General features: G+C 45.0%; 1 protein-coding gene across 1 annotated transcript; it reads left to right on the forward strand.

Annotated features, from left to right (window-relative positions):
* Window positions 1–3,558: 3,558 nt before the first annotated feature.
* nrros (negative regulator of reactive oxygen species) lies at window positions 3,559–10,752 on the forward strand. The gene is made up of 3 exons (XM_069667618.1): window positions 3,559–3,620; window positions 4,996–5,110; window positions 8,746–10,752. Exons 2-3 carry the CDS (start codon window positions 5,009–5,011, stop codon window positions 10,690–10,692), a joined length of 2,049 nt encoding a protein of 682 aa, XP_069523719.1. The 5' UTR covers window positions 3,559–3,620; window positions 4,996–5,008; the 3' UTR covers window positions 10,693–10,752.
* Window positions 10,753–16,612: the final 5,860 nt, after the last annotated feature.

Genomic DNA, 16,612 nt, shown 5'->3' on the forward strand with positions numbered 1-16,612 from the left:
TCAGCTGATCTTGTTGGTAAATTAGTTCTGCTTATAAATGACTTCATCAGCTAACGTTACGAAGCAACCAGCAGCAGCTCCAGATGCAGTGAAGTCACAGCTATTCACATTCAGACAACTTTATTTATCCCATTTTCTACAGTGCAGCCAGACCGTACACATTCACAGCAGCAGCATCAGGAGAGCACCAGAGATAATTCATTACATCAATCAGTACACAGTCAGAGGTGCGAGTGGCCCCCGTGTGGCCCCATGCCTGATGACTCACACGAGGGCCGGACTAATGTGTGAAAGCTAGCAGGATAACTTTAGCTAACTTTAGCTCCCTAATGTGGATATGTTAGCTGGCTAGCTTGGTATATGACTACACCAGCTAATGTGATTTATGATGCTAACTAATGTATGATGACAAACAGCATTAATATTAGCCAACCTTTCATGACGAAGCTAACAGTACAATGTAAAGCTGTATACATGATGCCTCTCAGTGTCTGTGTCAGAAAAAGTCCAGTTTGTACCAACGGGTCACAGCGATCCGAGTCTTTATATTTCTATACAACATGCACACCTCCGGAGCTCCTCCTTCAGCAACAGGAAGTATAAAAACACATCACAGTCCTCGACCCCGTCAGACTATCACTTCCATTAATGACTGATTGAGCGTGTGCTGCCGAGGCTGAGAGGTCAGACGTCTTCTTCTGTCTGATGAATGTCTCTGGTTTCCTGCCAGTTCGTCCTGTTCTGACCCTGAACGTCTGTCTGCCTGCCTGCCTGTCTTTCTGCCTGTCTGTCTGCCTGCCTGCCTGCCTGCCTGTCTGCCTGCCTGCCTGCCTGTCTGCCTGTCTGCCTGTCTGCCTGCCTGCCTGTCTGCCTGTCTGTCTGCCTGTCTGCCTGCCTGTCTCAGTCTCTGCATCCTTGATCATCCTGACTTCCTGTCTGTCACTCTCTGTCACAGCACGTACCTCAGAAGGCCATTGAACCTGCTCGAGCTGCTTCATGTAGTGACTACAGTGTCAGCTTCACATCACTGTTCACCTGCACACAGGGTGCTCAGCTGCCTTCACTAGCTTTGTGTACGTGTCCTTACACGGAGCATTTTAAGGAACCACATTCATTTCTTTAAAGTGACATGTTGTCACCGATCAACGTGAGTTGTGGTTGTTGTTCATGAGTTTATCGAGCACAGCACTAATACACACTTTGATCCAAACTCTGTCACACTGCAGCAGCATGCTGTGATAGTTTAGTGGACACATGTAGAGGCACACAATAACTACCATCCTGCTTTCACAGAGATGTTTTATTATTTCCTGGGGTTTAAACAAACACTTGAATGCATCTTTCTTATACGTCAGACCGAACCGTCTCTAAACTCTTCTCTTTTGTTTTTTAGGTTGAACCCCACGATCACTGTTTCTCTTTAGTCTTTATGTTAGTGTGTAAACAATGCATCTGTGTTAGCCACAGTGTCTGTGTGTCATGATGAATCAGACCTGTGTGCTGTTCTATAAGTTAAGATAATAGTGAAGTTAGTTATAAACAACTGGATGTGTTTAAACTCAGAGGAGCCACAGGTAATCAAATCTGCATCTGTAAGAAACAACACATTTCACCTTGTTTGTTTCATCCGTTAAACAACAAAGAGTAGCAACAGATTTGTGACCTTTTGACAGAGCTGGCTGTTTCCAGTCTTTGTGCTAAGCTAAGCTAACTGCCTGCTGGTGCTTGCTTTAGCTTTTAGCTAGCTCTGACTCTTGACAGGAAAGAGAATAAGCTCATGGCTTGTGATGAAATGTGCACACTTAAACTGTTTCTACAGAGACTAGAATAATGTAGTCTTCCTTTTTTGCAGGGTTTTATGCCAAAGGTTAAATGTTTGTCACGTGATGTTAAATGTTATCGTAGCGAGCAGGAAGTCTTGATAATGTAAAACAGCAAAAGAAGAAAACTAAGGTTACTGTCTGTAAAGATGCAGTACGTCCTGTGACCAGGAGGGGGCAGAAATCCTCCTCTGCATGCAAATGTAACACCACAGAGTCCTGGTTGTGTACAGTGTTGCCCACATCCCCCCTCACCCAGGGGACGTTGCACCCCAACTGCCACAAGCACCATCCCCCCCCCATCATCTTAAGTGTGTCAAAATAATAACACCTGTGACACCTGCACCTGATGAACATACTGATTTAAACACAGGTAGCTTCCACTGAAGGTGACCTGCTGGTGTTTCACTGGAGGACAGGTCGGCTGTTAGATCAGGCTTATTGTGTTTGTATCTGAAACTTTATTTAAACACTGTTAATAACAAAGTTACACAGGAAACAGATAAAGACTCCACAGACTGTACATAAGAAGTGGACGTATCCTCCAGCAGGGGGCGACAAAGAAGTGTGATTCTATAGAAGTCTATGAGAACATGTTCCTCCTCCTCTCCTGATGTATTCCCTCAGTAAACATGTTCCTAATGACTTTTTGGTCTCAGTCTCTAGTTTCTTCTTCAACACAGCATGATGTTCATTTAGTCTCTGATGCTCCCATTGAGAGTCACACAGACCAGGAAGAGGGGAAGGTTTAGGGCGGGGCTACCTGTGATTGACAGGTTACTACCACGCCCTTTAGAGGCGTAGCAATGCGTATCCACCCTCTCATCCTAATATGGTCACTTCTGGCTGCAAAAAACAAGATGGTGACGGCCAAAGAGCAGGACTCAGGCCTCTACAGGAGGGTTCTTTAATGGCATCTCTGCTTCATGAGAGTGCACCTCATCCACCTCAGCGTCGTCCACCTCAGCACGGAGTCTTCAATAATTTACTTATTGGCACAAAACGTTTAAGAGTGTGAAGTGAGAGCTGGAGATGATCTGTGTGAAAACAGGAAGGAATCACTGACAGATTTCAAAGAAGGCACATCACTTCCTGAATCCTAATTCCTTATTCCTGCAGCCCGGGGGGGGGGGGGGGGGGGGAGCAAGTTAACAAGAGGTTTTAAACTGTGAAAGAGAGGAGGCATCTGAATGCAGCTGCAGAGTAAGGATTGTTGTTACCTGAAGCAGCCATGTTGTAAACTTATCATCACTTAAAGCATTAGACGCTGTGTCTTGTGAGTGTGCTGCGTGTCTCTGTGTCTCTGAGGTGCGTGATGTGATATCTGCTCTAATAACAGGGCGACACTTTGGTACATTTATCCACTTTCACACCCTCGAGTGTGTGAGTTTCAGTGACAGGCGATCGGCAGGAAGGGTGTGTGTGTCAGTGGTTTCCTCTGCAGCAGGTCTTCTGATGCAAGCAGAGGGTGTGTTCTCGCTGGGTTTTTGTGGTGTCTCTTGTGTTACCATCCCTCTCTGCCTGTAAACAGCGTCTCTCTCATGTGCTGCTGCTGCTGCTGGCTGAGATCCTGCCCTCCTTCCTGTGGCCCCGGGCTTGAGAACCTCTTTCTGATTGCAGCGTGTCCATGTGACTCGGTTTCCGCTGCTGCTGCTGCTTCCGTGAGTAGTAAGACGGGTGTCAGAGCTTCAGTGAGAGCTGAACATCACAGAGAAAGGCGCTCTGCTGCAGAGTCAAACCAGCGATATGGTCAGAGGATCAACCGTCAGTGGCTTTGGAAATCCACACCTAACCACCAGAGTAAGTACACACACCGAGCACTGAAGGAGTACTGCAGAGAGCACTGACACTCTGACAGGAGAGAGCTGCAGGCTGTGTCTTTAATAAAGTGACATTCAAACATATTTAATGTTTGGTGTGTTTGAGACACTGTGTGATCGCCTGCACTGATCGGACACTGTAACCTGCCATGCTGCTCGTACAGAGACTGTCAGAGATTTCTGCATGTAGAAGAAGTGAATCTGGAGTGAGCAACACAGACTGTCACCTGTTTGATTTAAAGTCACGATACAGGTGAATTAACTGCACATTACTGCATGTGAACATTCTCCTCTGAACATGACAGACACTTCTATGGAGTCTGCAGAGTTTCTTCATGTTTCATAGATCACATGTTGTGTTCTGATGGTTGTGACCTTGTGCTGTAATCTGTGTGATCCTTGTATTAATCAGGTTCATGTCATCCTCAGCTGCATGTTGTCATTAAACGCTGTGTGGTTTTGTCGGCTGTTGCACGTTACACTCTGAAACTTGTCGCTTTGCTGGTCGACTGCTGTCAAACAAACATTTCAGCTCATAAAACATGAAGAAAGTTAAACTCCTCTGACGGCCGCTCAAATGCAAAGACAAAGGAAGAACAGAGCCTGTTTTAAGTTTGCATCACAGACGCATTAAAGACGAAGAACAAGTTACCAACATGCAGTGATGCCATGGATTTATTCAATGTTTATTTGTATGTCTCTGGGTGGGACTTCAAGAACCATAAAACTCAGGTACACAAGTAAAAATAATAACGAGGACATTCACGAGATAAATGTTTGATCATATTTAACTGTAGCTTCTTTTATTGTGAAGGGTCAAAAACAGGCAGCAGAGATCAAGACACACTGTGACACAGACAGAGTCTTATTTAGAATATTAAAGGTATTCAAGGTTACACATCAAAATAAAATCTTCTGAAAGTTCTGAACGAAAAGACGGATGTTATCAAGTCTGTCATGATGAAAGTCCAAACAGCAGATCTCTGAGCGAACTCTTCTTCTGCTGTTTCAGATCACGAACACGTGTCAGTCTGTGCTTCTTCTGCATGTTTTCACAGATCTACAGTTTTTAATACATCGTACAGGAACCGGACGAGCCGTCTGCTTTCTCTAAGTTCAGTTATTGTTTGTTTTTGCTCGACTGTAATGGCTGAAACATTGACATTAAGTTCATAAGTTAGTGGAAGTAGGGTTGAAAATAGATCTCGCCTCGTCCTCCCACTTTCTGAAGGTCATAGTAAACTGTTGGTGCCAGGTGTTTAATCACATGCAGAGATGCTTTAGACACTGACATTAATCAGCCATCTCCTCCTCCTCCTCCTCCTCCTCCTCTCCGTCTGTCACCCTGTCATCAGTGAGGATGTTAAGATGCAGCTCCACAGGCTCACCCCCCTCCTGCTCTGCCTGGTACACCTGTGGAGACTCCTGCGACCTGCCTCGGCTCATCCGCAGCACGGACCATGTCAGCTGGTGAGACCCCTCTCTGTTCCTCAGCTTATTCTGAAGCACATCCACAAACAAGGTTCATCTGGAGGAAGAGCGTTCTTTATGAATGCTTCGACATTTGAGTAGGTTTGTCGACATCGTGAGTCTCACACACTCTGCTGCTGTGAACATGTGAACATGTGAACATGGTGCAGGAAATAACACGTTCACTGAGTCCGATGTTTCCCACTTTGCCTCAGCAGGAAGGAAAAGGAGAAGTGACTCATTCTGAAGTAAATATCAGAAAAACTCCAGCTGTTATTTTAAAGTTTCATCTGGAGGATCCAAGATTTCACATCAACACTTACAGACTGGTGCAGAGCAGGCGCCCTTAGCTCATGACAACATGAGGTCTGCATGTGTGAAGTCATTAACATGAGTCTGTCCTGCAGCTCTGAGGCCGTTTACCTCAGGTGGTTAAATAAGTAGGTGGTCTTCCTGAGTAATTAAGGCTCGTAACTGACGTTTGAGGCCGTAATGACTCATTTACCAAACACACACACACACACACACACACACACACACACACACACACTGTTGTACAGACACTCATGAACCCTTGACGCAGGAGGCTGGAGGAGGTTCACTCTCAGAGATGAAGAAATAAAAGCTCTGGTCTAACGTGAGACCTGGCAGCAGAGGGAACACCTCAGCAGGTGTGTTAAAACGTGAGCGTAACGTCCTGAACGGGATGTTTTAAACACATTACATGATCATGAGGTCAACAGGCCTGACAGTCTACAGCCATGCTAGCTGCTCAGGCTTTAAGCTAAATGCTAACACCTCCATGTGGAGACAAACTGTCACAGCTGTTTGCGTTTCCTTTGGAGGACGGTTGGGTTACACAAAGACAGTTCATTCATTCACCAGATGCTTCAGTGTGTTCATGTGTTCATGCGTTCCTTAGCATTGTTCATTCTTTTATAGTTATTCTTATTAAGTTTATTGATGACTTTTTATTACACATGAAAAATGTCAATCAACCAACCAAACCATGCCACAACACTCACTGATAACTGATGATGTTAAGCAGGTAATATGTTCCAGGTTGACAGTCACAGTTTAGCCTGTTAGCATGCTAACATTTCTTAATTAGCAATCAAAACAAAGCAATCCAATGATGACTATTCTGTTTATTGGTGTTCAACATAGACAACAAACGACATAAACAATGAAATACACAACAATTACCCCACACCCCGGCAGCGTCCCAAACTACATCACAAGCAGCCTTAAACATGAAGAAGGAGATAAAGAAGGAAAGACATAAAGAGAGTCTGAGGGGACAGAGGGGACAGGGGACTGTACGTCGAAGCCACCATCACTTTTACTTCTTTGCATTGTGGCCAACACGTGGTCGTTTACCACCCTACACACACACACACTGAGAAATGACTGTGTTTGATTCGTCCCAACAGGGCGAGGAAGGGGTATCACAAAAAGTTTACCCTGTGTAGAATATCCGTTTTGATTATGGAGATTCGAGCTGCTAAGGAGTTGGGAAATTTTGTCCATCGGTCCAAGACTTCCTCTACTCGTCTTAGGATGTTTTGGAAGTTCTTTATGAACATAGATTGTAAAGAAGAATGGATATCAATACCTAGATACTTGACAGATTGAACCAATGGAATATGAGGTGGGAGTGTAGCCGGGTTTAAGGACGGATTAAGAGGCATTAGTTGGGACTTGGACCAACTGATCTTATATCCAGAGAGCCGGCTACATTTTGCATAAAGTAGTATATCATCTGCAAATAAGGACAGAAAATGGTGTGTATTACAAAAAGAGATGGGTACAATACGGGGATGTTTTCTTATCTTTTGGGCTAGAGGTTCTAGAGAAAGAGGAAATAGACGGGGAGAAAGAGGACAGCCCAGTGGGGACAAGATGTTGTTGTCTGTCACCATGGCAGAAGGATTAGTATGAAGCACCTTAACCAGCTGAATGAAGCCCTGACTGAAGCCCAGCCTCTCAAGCACCTCCCATAGATATTGCCCTTCGAGTCGGTCAAAGCATCGAGAGACAACACAGCACAGGGTGTCTTGATGTCTCTCGGAAAGTGTTAAACATGGAGTAATCTGCGAATGTTGTCTCCTGCCAGACGGGACTTTATAAAACCAGTTTGGTCATGGTGCACACGTTTATATGCGTCTCAATCCTTGAGGCCAAGACTTTGGCGTACACCTTTACTCCGGCACATCAAATGCTTAAGGGCCTGTCACCATTACATAAGGTGGGGTCCTTTTTGGTTCAGGTAAAACAGCAAGTAAAGCCATGTTGACATCGCCAAGAAAGGAACCGTTTTCTCAGCAGATAGAATCATTTCTTACGTGTACTGTCCAAGTTCCTCCCAGAAAGTTAAAACTCTCACCCGGAGATTTACCTCTGTTCAGACCACGGATGGCTTCTTTGAGTTCATTTAATGTCATAGGAGCCCCCAGGTGGTCGGCCTCCTCCCGAGATAGAGACGGCAGGTTTAGTCTTTACACTTTTCAATATGTAGAGTTTCTTCTGAGGAATATAGCTTACAGAAAAAAGGTCTAAATTCTGTGTTTCCTTTGGGCTTGTAGACCGCGTGCAGAACTGATCGATGTGATGTCTGAACATTTTTCATTTGTCTTAGCCTCAAAGCGAGAAGGTGGCTCGGCCTTGGGCCATTGAAAAAGTAATTCCTGCTCGTCCTTAATGTTAAAAATTCTGCTCTCTGTCTGAACAGTCCAGAACGCGTTGCATCAATAGATAACTTTACATCGTCAGTATAAGAAAGAAAGAAGTGTCCAATCGTAGTTTAGACACATCCTTCGTGCAGGTGGAGATGTCGTGGCGCCGCGTTGTCGCGTGTGTTCTGTAAACTTGGATTCCACGAATTGGCGTTGGTCGGCCATGGCTAGCTTGATCGTGTTATCTAGCTTATCCTCGATACCGCCGGTCGGCTCGCTTGGCGTTTAACCAGAATTACCGTCGGCCTGCTTGTTTGTCCGCTGCTGTGTGACTCTCTGTGACTGCGTTGTTGAATGTTTGCGTTTTAAAGTTGAACTATCACGTTGAATTAGATGATGTGAGGAAGATGGGGCAAGAGCAACAGAGCTATGCAGCAGGGTCACGGGTCCTCCCAGTGATTACTATTACAATGATGTAGGAGCCGATTTAGCTCCTGTTTAATTTAGCAAGTGACTTAAACACCGGAACACTGGACTATGAATGCTAATCCAAAATGTGGTCTGTCCTGCAGGTCTTTGGCCAATAACCAAAGTATTGGACAAACTTGACCTCATGGTTGTTCTACAGGAAACATTTCCTGATCACCAGAAGTCTTCCTCCAGGATCATCCGACTAACAGATCATTAAAACATGTGCAGCTGTGTGTCTGAAAACAGTTCTGATGCTACATACAGAGACAGGACCTTTCTGAAGTCTCCAGTTTTGTATTTTAACTAACGACCTCTTTGTTTTTGGACAAGACATTTTCATGCCCTAACCCCTCCCCTCTTCCTGGTCTGTGTGACTTGAAACTAGAGATTGAGACCATAAACTCATTAGGAACATGTTTACTGAGGGAATAAATCAGGAGACACGAACACACAGACCTAAATCTTTGTGCTCTTTCTCTTTCTCTGCAGGTCCAAAGAACGGCTCTGTGCAAGAACAAACAGCTCTCCTCGATGCCTGCAGGACTCCCAGACAACGTAGAGGAGCTTCAGCTGGACTACAACCACATCCAAACACTACACGACGACTCGCTCCTCTTCTACCCCTCATTAAACACTCTGAGCTTAGCTTGTAACAGTTTGGAGAGGTTACAATCAAACACTTTTCAGGACTCAAAACTGTTAGAAAACATCTATTTGGCAAATAACAGCCTTCATGTTGGCTACCAAGAAACCAGCCAGGCATTAAAGACTCTACCCAGACTCAGAGTTCTGGATCTCTCTGTGAATGGGCTCGATGATGAAATGGTCGCCACTCTCCTCCAGAACCTGACGTCTCTGGAGTATCTCAATCTCTCTGGAAATCTCCTGCAGAGGCTGGATGAGACCTCCTTCAGAGATCTACACCAACTCAGAGAGCTGGACCTGCAGAGAAACATCATGTTTGAGATCGTCAAAGCCTTTGACAGCAATCCCAAACTCCAGCGGCTCAACCTGGCCTTCAACTACCTGCCGTGCCTGATCGACTTCCACATGACGCAGCTGGTCGTCCTCAACGTCAGCCACAACTTCATCGAGTGGTTCATCGCCATACAAGACATGAACGACACCTTCCAGCTGGAGACGCTCGATCTGTCAGACAACAAACTGCTCTTCTTTCCTTTCCTTCCCAACCAGAGCCGCTTACAGAATCTGTACCTGTCCCACAACAGCATCAGGTTTTACGAACACTTGGCAGAGAATGACACAGTCCTGAACTCATCTTCGACTGTCGAGTTCTACAACTTGAAGAAATACACAAAGAGCAACGTGACGGCTCAGCTGTGGGACGAGAGCCTTCACGGGGACATCTCCTCTGTGGAGACTTTAGACATGAGGGGGAACCAGGTGGAGTATTTCCCTCGAGGCTTCATCCAGAAGATGCCTTCCCTGTCCAGACTCCGAATGTGCATGAACTGTCTGGAAGCCTTAAATCTCACGTCAGAACACTTCTCTGCTAGCTTGTATGAGCTGGATGTTAGCAACAACAGGCTGAACCAGTTTGTAGCAGATGAAGGAACGCTGACTGCGTTTGGGAATCTGACGTACCTGAACCTGAGCCTGAATGATCTTACGCGGTTACCGTCAGGGTTATTCTCCTCGTTGTCGAGCCTCCACTCAGTGGATCTCAGCTATAACAACATTGACGCTTGCCGTTCTGAGGACGCCAGCAGCCACAATATCTCAGTTTGTGTGGACTGGAGAGACGTTGAATCTCTACGACAGCTTTACCTGAAAGGATGCAACCTGGAAAGGATTCCTCCGTCTGGGTTCAAAGGGTTGTCTTTAACACACCTGGATCTGTCCGACAACCCTGGACTCACCGCCCATGAATCAATACAAAGTCTGAGCAGAACGTTACAGCATCTGGGTTTAGGAAACACTCACATACAAGACTTTGACTTCTCCCATTTCCAAAGTCTGAAGTTCTTAAACATCTCAAGGAACTCTCTCAGCTATCTTCCCCCCTCGCTCCTAAATCTGGACCTTAAAGTCCTCGATCTGAGGGACAACAAACTGTCCACAATCCCCTTAGCTCAGGCTAACACATTAGCCCCTAAACTGCACACTGTGTTCCTCACAGGAAATCCGTTCAACTGCTGCCAAACAGAGTGGTTCAGGACGTTTGAGGCCATCCACATGGTCGGACAGTCAGACATCGAGTGTGAGGATCTCCTCCAAAGGACACACAGAGTCGAGCACTTCAACTCTTTTCTTTGTTTGGAGGAAGGCGGAGAATCTAAGTTATGGTTCATTCTGCTCATTGTGCCTGCGTGTCTGTTTTTTGTCTGTGTTTCGATCATCTTCCTCCTCACCTTCAGGCCTGAAATCCTCCACAAATCCATCAAGAAGAAGTGTTTGAAGCCGACGTCGTACTGAAGCTTTACAGAAACGTGTTTGTACAGAGTGTAACTGAATGTTTGTGGTAATAAATGATGATGAAGGAACGATTGTGTGAAGAGTATTAAACATCAGGGTTTGTTACGTTGCTGCAGTGCTGAGTGCGGTTCAACACCAGACCATCATCCTGACTCCCTCATGTAAAAATGTGGCTGCGCTCTTGTGGGACTTGGTGTGTGTGTGTGTGAGCGAGTGTGTGGGTGTGTGTTAGTGTGTTTGTGTGTGCGTGCGTGCGTGTGTGTGTGTGTGTGTGCACATATGCAGAAGTTGTGTGATGCAAGCTGTTGCTATAAGCAGCAGAGGAAACATGAAATTTCCTGTTTTGCGAAGATGTGCAGCAACTGCCCAGTTCTGTATGTGAGGGAGGAGGGGTTTGAGGTTTCCTTCCCATGACTGAAGCTCAGATGAAACTTTGACATGAAAGTCCAGCGTATCAGACCTCAGGATGAGTCGTTGAAGACCATTATATTGATCCCTTTGTATCTACTCCGCTGCGTATCGTGCAGCACGGCAGCGACAGGCCTCTGAGTTGAAGCAAACTTGCACAGATATCGTTATGAAACAAGGATAAGCATCAGCATATTACAGCACGGAGGTGAATGCATGTCTCTACCTTTGTGTGTGTCGATGCTCAGCAGTGGTGGAGCTGGTAGATCAGTGTGCAGCTGTGCAGAGCGCTGGAGGCCTAACCAGAATGTAACCAAAATACCGCTGTGGTGATGCTCAGGGTCATGGTGGTTGGAACAGAAGAAGAGAAACCGGAGTGAAGCCGTTTCAAAGCCTTCAAACACCACGTTTACACTTCATAATGATGACTTCTGAGCATGCAAGTGGTTCCAAATAATAAAGACGTGTCGTGTAAACTCAGGGCAGCAGACTGGAGGCAGAGGTTAAAGGCTCGTGGATGAAGGTTTCTGGTTTAAAGACCTTTGACCACCGTTACATTATAAATAACAAAGACTGCACGTGCTGATTCACTTTGATTTGCTGCTTGAAACCTTAAAGCAAAACTACCAGCCGACACTGTGTTTAGAGGAGCAACACGAGGACAGTTTCAATCAGGAAATGAACGGTTAGTGATAAAAATAAAGACGTATCAGATGAGTCTTTATTCAGATGATTATTGGAAGAAAGGCGTGCCTGCAGATATAAAGTGCTGCTGCTGACAAAAAGAGCCTGAGCACGTTGTGCAAGAGCCGTGAAACACTTGACCGGAAAGAAATTTTAATTTGCGGAACACACTTTGCCCCTGATCGCAGATTGTTGACCAAGAGGAATTTATTTTGATTACTCAGCTGAAAGCCAACATAAAGGGTAATTCTGGTATTTCTAAAGCGGGGCCATAATTTAACATGTTTTGTGGTCTAAATGACTAAAAGGTACAAAAAGTTTCCAGTAGATCGCTTCCTCCGGCAGCCATGGGGCTCTGATGAAGGCAAGGCAATGTGACAACATTACAGAAAGGATCCCGACAGAGAGACCAACAGACGTTACATCGCTCTCTGCAAGCACACCAGACTCCATTGACAAAAACAGGGATTTAAGCTCACAGAACACAGGAGCTGTTTTTTATTTTGCCTTGATCTGTTACATCTTTTATGTAATTATGTGATACACAAATAATGTGTTGGCTGTGTTGTTCCAAACTAACCGTTTAAAACTGCAAAGTCGCCCAAGAACACAAACTAACTTGAGGCAGAGGCAGAGCAACAACTCCAGTGTACTGCGAGGTTAAATCACTGTTTTTCTGAATGGAGTCTGGTGTGTCTGCAGAGAGCGATGTAACGTCTGTGTGTGGTTAAAACAATCATCTTCCTCCGTAACAAAAAGGTCTATCTCTGTAGGGATCCTTTCTGTCATGTTGTCACACACTTAGAATAACAATCTGAGCCTGTCAGTGGAAACAACAAGAACTTTTAGTGGACGACCTTTGACCCATCAAGGATCATGTTGCAGCCATTACAGCCTGTTTCACTGCTGCAGGAGGAACACATCTACTGGAGACATTCACAGACTTTTTTTTTTACCTGTTATTGAGACCACAAGATAAGTTTTAAAAAAGCTCCAGGTTTAAAAACAGGAATGCCCTTTAAACCTTGTGACCACATAACTTACACTGTAAGAAGTAAAAGAACAGTCCAGTTTGTTTCGAGCTTCACAAACTTTCCAAAGACACGTCTGTGAAGCTGATTTCTCTTTGTGAAATAAACTGTGGTAACGGGGTCAGAACTAGAGGTGAGTTACCAAAAATACACCCCTCTTAATGTGCGCTGTGTCTTTAAGAAGTGGTCTCACAGATAAATGCACACGAGAAGTGAGAAGTGAACTTTTCCCTGAAGTGGTTAAAGGACATTCATTCATTCATTCTGACAGCAGGTGTGTACGTCACATCTACATAAAGCATATCTACAGCAATGGTCAGGCTCACATGTGCTCTACATGTGGATGTAAAGATGTGCCTGATCGTCCTGAACAGGTGCTGAGACAGATCATTCTACTGTTGAACCAGTTGTTGAGACGACAGTGGCTCTCTGAACTCGCTCACAGCAGGCCGGTCTCTTCCATAACCACATGCAGCTGTAGGGACTGAAACACAAAGTCATGTCTGTATTGATCAATAATAAACCTGATGCTGGATATCAGAGCATCTTTGATCGCTTGTCCTGTGATTGAAAGCTTTGATTGAGAGCACCTGGACAACACCTGGTAATATAACCACCTTTACATCTGCAGACTGGATTAGTATACTGAATACCTAAAGCTTTATTTGCTACATCCTGGTGTAAACTAAAATATGAAAATAAATCATTTAAAAAAGATTTAACGTGATTATTCATGTCGTTTTATCTCAGAGCAGTTCAGCTGACAGAGAGAGGACAAACTGTTTCTCTGATCACCTGTGCTCTCTACCTTTTGAAGGAGCTGATGATTATCGTTTAATCGCCGCTTGAAACTGGAAAGTTACTTTAGTATATGATCTGTAATCTCTGTGTGTGTGTCTACACCTCAGTGACTGGTGTTTGTTTTTATCCACTGTTCATGAATATGTTTGGTCTCTGACGGAACCTGACAGGTGAGGCGGGGCAGGTGGTAACTTCTGATACACCATTTCATGATGAGGTGTTTTCAGTACAAACAGCCTACTGTAACCACAGATGTTAACATTCATTTCTGTAATATCTAAAAGAACTGCACTCGCCCAGAGTGAGAGAGAGAGAGAGACAGAGAGAGAGAGAGAGAGAGAGAGAGAGAGAGAGAGAGCGCACATGCATATGGATGTGCGAATGCAACACAACAACATCCGAGCATGAGACATGTTGTTCTGCTGTCTAACTGTCAGTGTAGTGAAGTCAGAGCAGGCCCTGACCAACTTGGTGCCCGAGGCAACATTTCACCTGGAAATGCCAACAACAGTCCTGTTCTAACGTATAAATACAATCACAGCATCATGTGACCGAGTGTAGAAACAGTGTGTGAGACGTGTTGGACGGTCTGTTCGTCCAATAAAGCGCACACACAGATTATCTGTCTGATATTTACATGAACAAATCTCCAAAAGGCTCGAACAGCACAAACACGGCCCAGAGGTTACGTTCAGTGACTGAGTTAGCTGAGGGGACACCTAGCAGACAGCTAGCAGCTCCCAGCTGTCACTCAAAGAGGCCCCGCCTCTAATGCTGCATCACTTTAAGCCTTAATATAATGTAAACAGGTGAGCTGTATAAAGATTCTCCCCGTACAGTTGTCATGAAGAGAGAAATGAGCTATAGAGACCCAAACTGTTTTTTGTACCAGGCTGTAAACATGTTTATTTCCGCTGTAAAGTTTAACATGGGGCTCTATGGGGACTGACTCACTGCTGGAGACAGCCTCAAGTGGACACCAGAGGAACTGCAGCTTTTAGATACCTCAGCCTTTTCTTGTGTTTTTATCATCTAAGTGTAGCTTTTTAGCAAGCTAACATTTGCTAGCTAATTCACACAAGTATTGGTATATCATTTGTACAGTGGCCAGCAAGGGCGAAGCGCTGCAACAGCCCAAACGATTTCAATTAGAAGAAACAAGTTGCAAATACAGAAACGATGCAAAGTCAAAAACACACAAACCCAGAAAACACACGAAAAGAAAAACGCTGCAAATACAGCCCTCACAACGGAAGTGCTCCAGGCCTGTAGGGGGCGCTCGGTGTGACAGGTTCATAATTAACGGGAGAGAGAGGGAGACGAGACAGTGAATGAATTACTTCTCAGACTTTCTCATGTTAGACGCTGCTGGAGCGGAGCGTCTCTGTTGGTCATGTACAACTGACAACTTCAAAACATGAGAGAAGAATTCACAACTTCTGATGAGACTCGGCTCCTGATCAACTGATAGCTTTGCTAAAGTAACCGCTGCTAATTATAGCTTCCGTTAGCCGCACAACTAGCGGCTCTTTTAGACTTTGCATCGTTTCTGTATTTGCAGCGCTTTTCCGTCGTTGAATTTGTTTTGGACTTTTGCTTGTGTTTTTTAATTTACATCGTTTCTGACCTTGCAGCTCGTTTCTTCTAATCAAAATCGTTTGGGCTGTTGCAGCGTGTTTGTCCTTGCAGGCCACTGTACATTTTGTATTATGGCCACCAAACAACCAATGCTAGCTGTTAGCATGGCTAACACAGACACAGCTTTCTTAGCAGGGACAAACTGATAATTCATGTGAAGCAGCGTCTTCAGCTAACTGATCAGATAAGCAGCAGTTTATCTTGCTTGTTCCTGCTATGACTCTCATGTCAACCACTGAACCTCGCCACGCTGTCGTTAGCTGTAAAGAGATGGTGGAGTTGGAGATAGTTAACACCCGAGGGTCATGTCACGTATTGTGTCTGCGTCCTCTGTAGCAGAGACATGTGGTGAACTGAAATCAGGCCTACATGTTAACATGTGGCTCCATATGAAAGAAATAAGGACAGTTGAAAGAGGAAGTGCATTTCCTCAGCGTGTTGTCGCTCATCAGAAGAGGCTGACTTTATCCAAGGGGGGGGGCGGGGGGGTTATTTATAGAGAGATGAAGAAGTCGTATCAGCTGCTCTGTGAGGATGCTTCAGTTTAAGGTCCATTTCTTTAAAATAACACATTTGTGCTAAGACACATTTTCCTCCCGCTTTGCTTTCGTTCACATTTTACACATGACACCCCTTTGGTACATGGAAACAGGCTACAGGGGTCAAAGGTTAACATGCTGAAGTGTTTTTACTGGGCGTGTGCTGAAACATGGAAACATGTTGGCTGACATACAGGAAGCTTCTCAGCAAGTCAACGGGCCGTTTGCAACACTCCACTTCCTCTTTAGCCTTCCTGCTCTCATGACAGCGCGGACGTGGCGCTCTGCACCGGACGCATTGTTTGGACAGGAAGTGCTTCATATCAGACGTTAATGTGTGACTGTATCAGGTCTGCATGAGGTGACTAATAACAGAAGGACAAAGCTCTTCATGAAGCTGTGATCAGAGAGGAGCCCTAATGACACACAGCTGCTCTTTGCCTGCGCTCACAGAAGGATCTGAATATGGTGCGTGTACAGAGAGGTCACATGAGAGGAGGACAACTCTCTCATGAATCAAGTCAAACTTTCAGCATCGCTGTTAAAGAAAAAAGACTTTACCTGTAACTTGTTTTATTTTATAGGATTGTTTAAATAAAGTTGCTGTTGGGTGAAGAAGAACGAACCTGCTGAGTGATGCAGTGAAACACACAGCCTGCTGCTGTATGTCAGAATCCGTCTGATGATGCTGATGCTCATGTTCCTCTCCCCCGTCAGTCTTCATTAGTGTCAGTGTTTCTATGTGTAAGAAGTTCTTCTCGTGTCCCAGCTGCTCACATGTATCTGTACGCTTCAAGGAAATTGTGGTTCATCATAAAA

The sequence above is a fragment of the Semicossyphus pulcher genome, unplaced genomic scaffold (assembly GCF_022749685.1).
Source record: "Semicossyphus pulcher isolate SPU_LCO1_2020_fin unplaced genomic scaffold, fSemPul1.0.p SCAF_18, whole genome shotgun sequence".
Lineage (NCBI taxonomy): Eukaryota > Metazoa > Chordata > Actinopteri > Labriformes > Labridae > Semicossyphus > Semicossyphus pulcher.

What these genes read in the sequence shown, in the direction of transcription:
- nrros (XM_069667618.1), top strand. Translation starts at nt 5,009, where the DNA reads ATGCAGCTCCACAGGCTCACCCCCCTCCTGCTCTGCCTGGTACACCTG. An exon ending in AGCACGGACCATGTCAGCTG is followed by an intron (nt 5,111 to 8,745) that starts GTGAGACCCCTC and finishes CTTTCTCTGCAG; the next exon opens with GTCCAAAGAACGGCTCTGTG.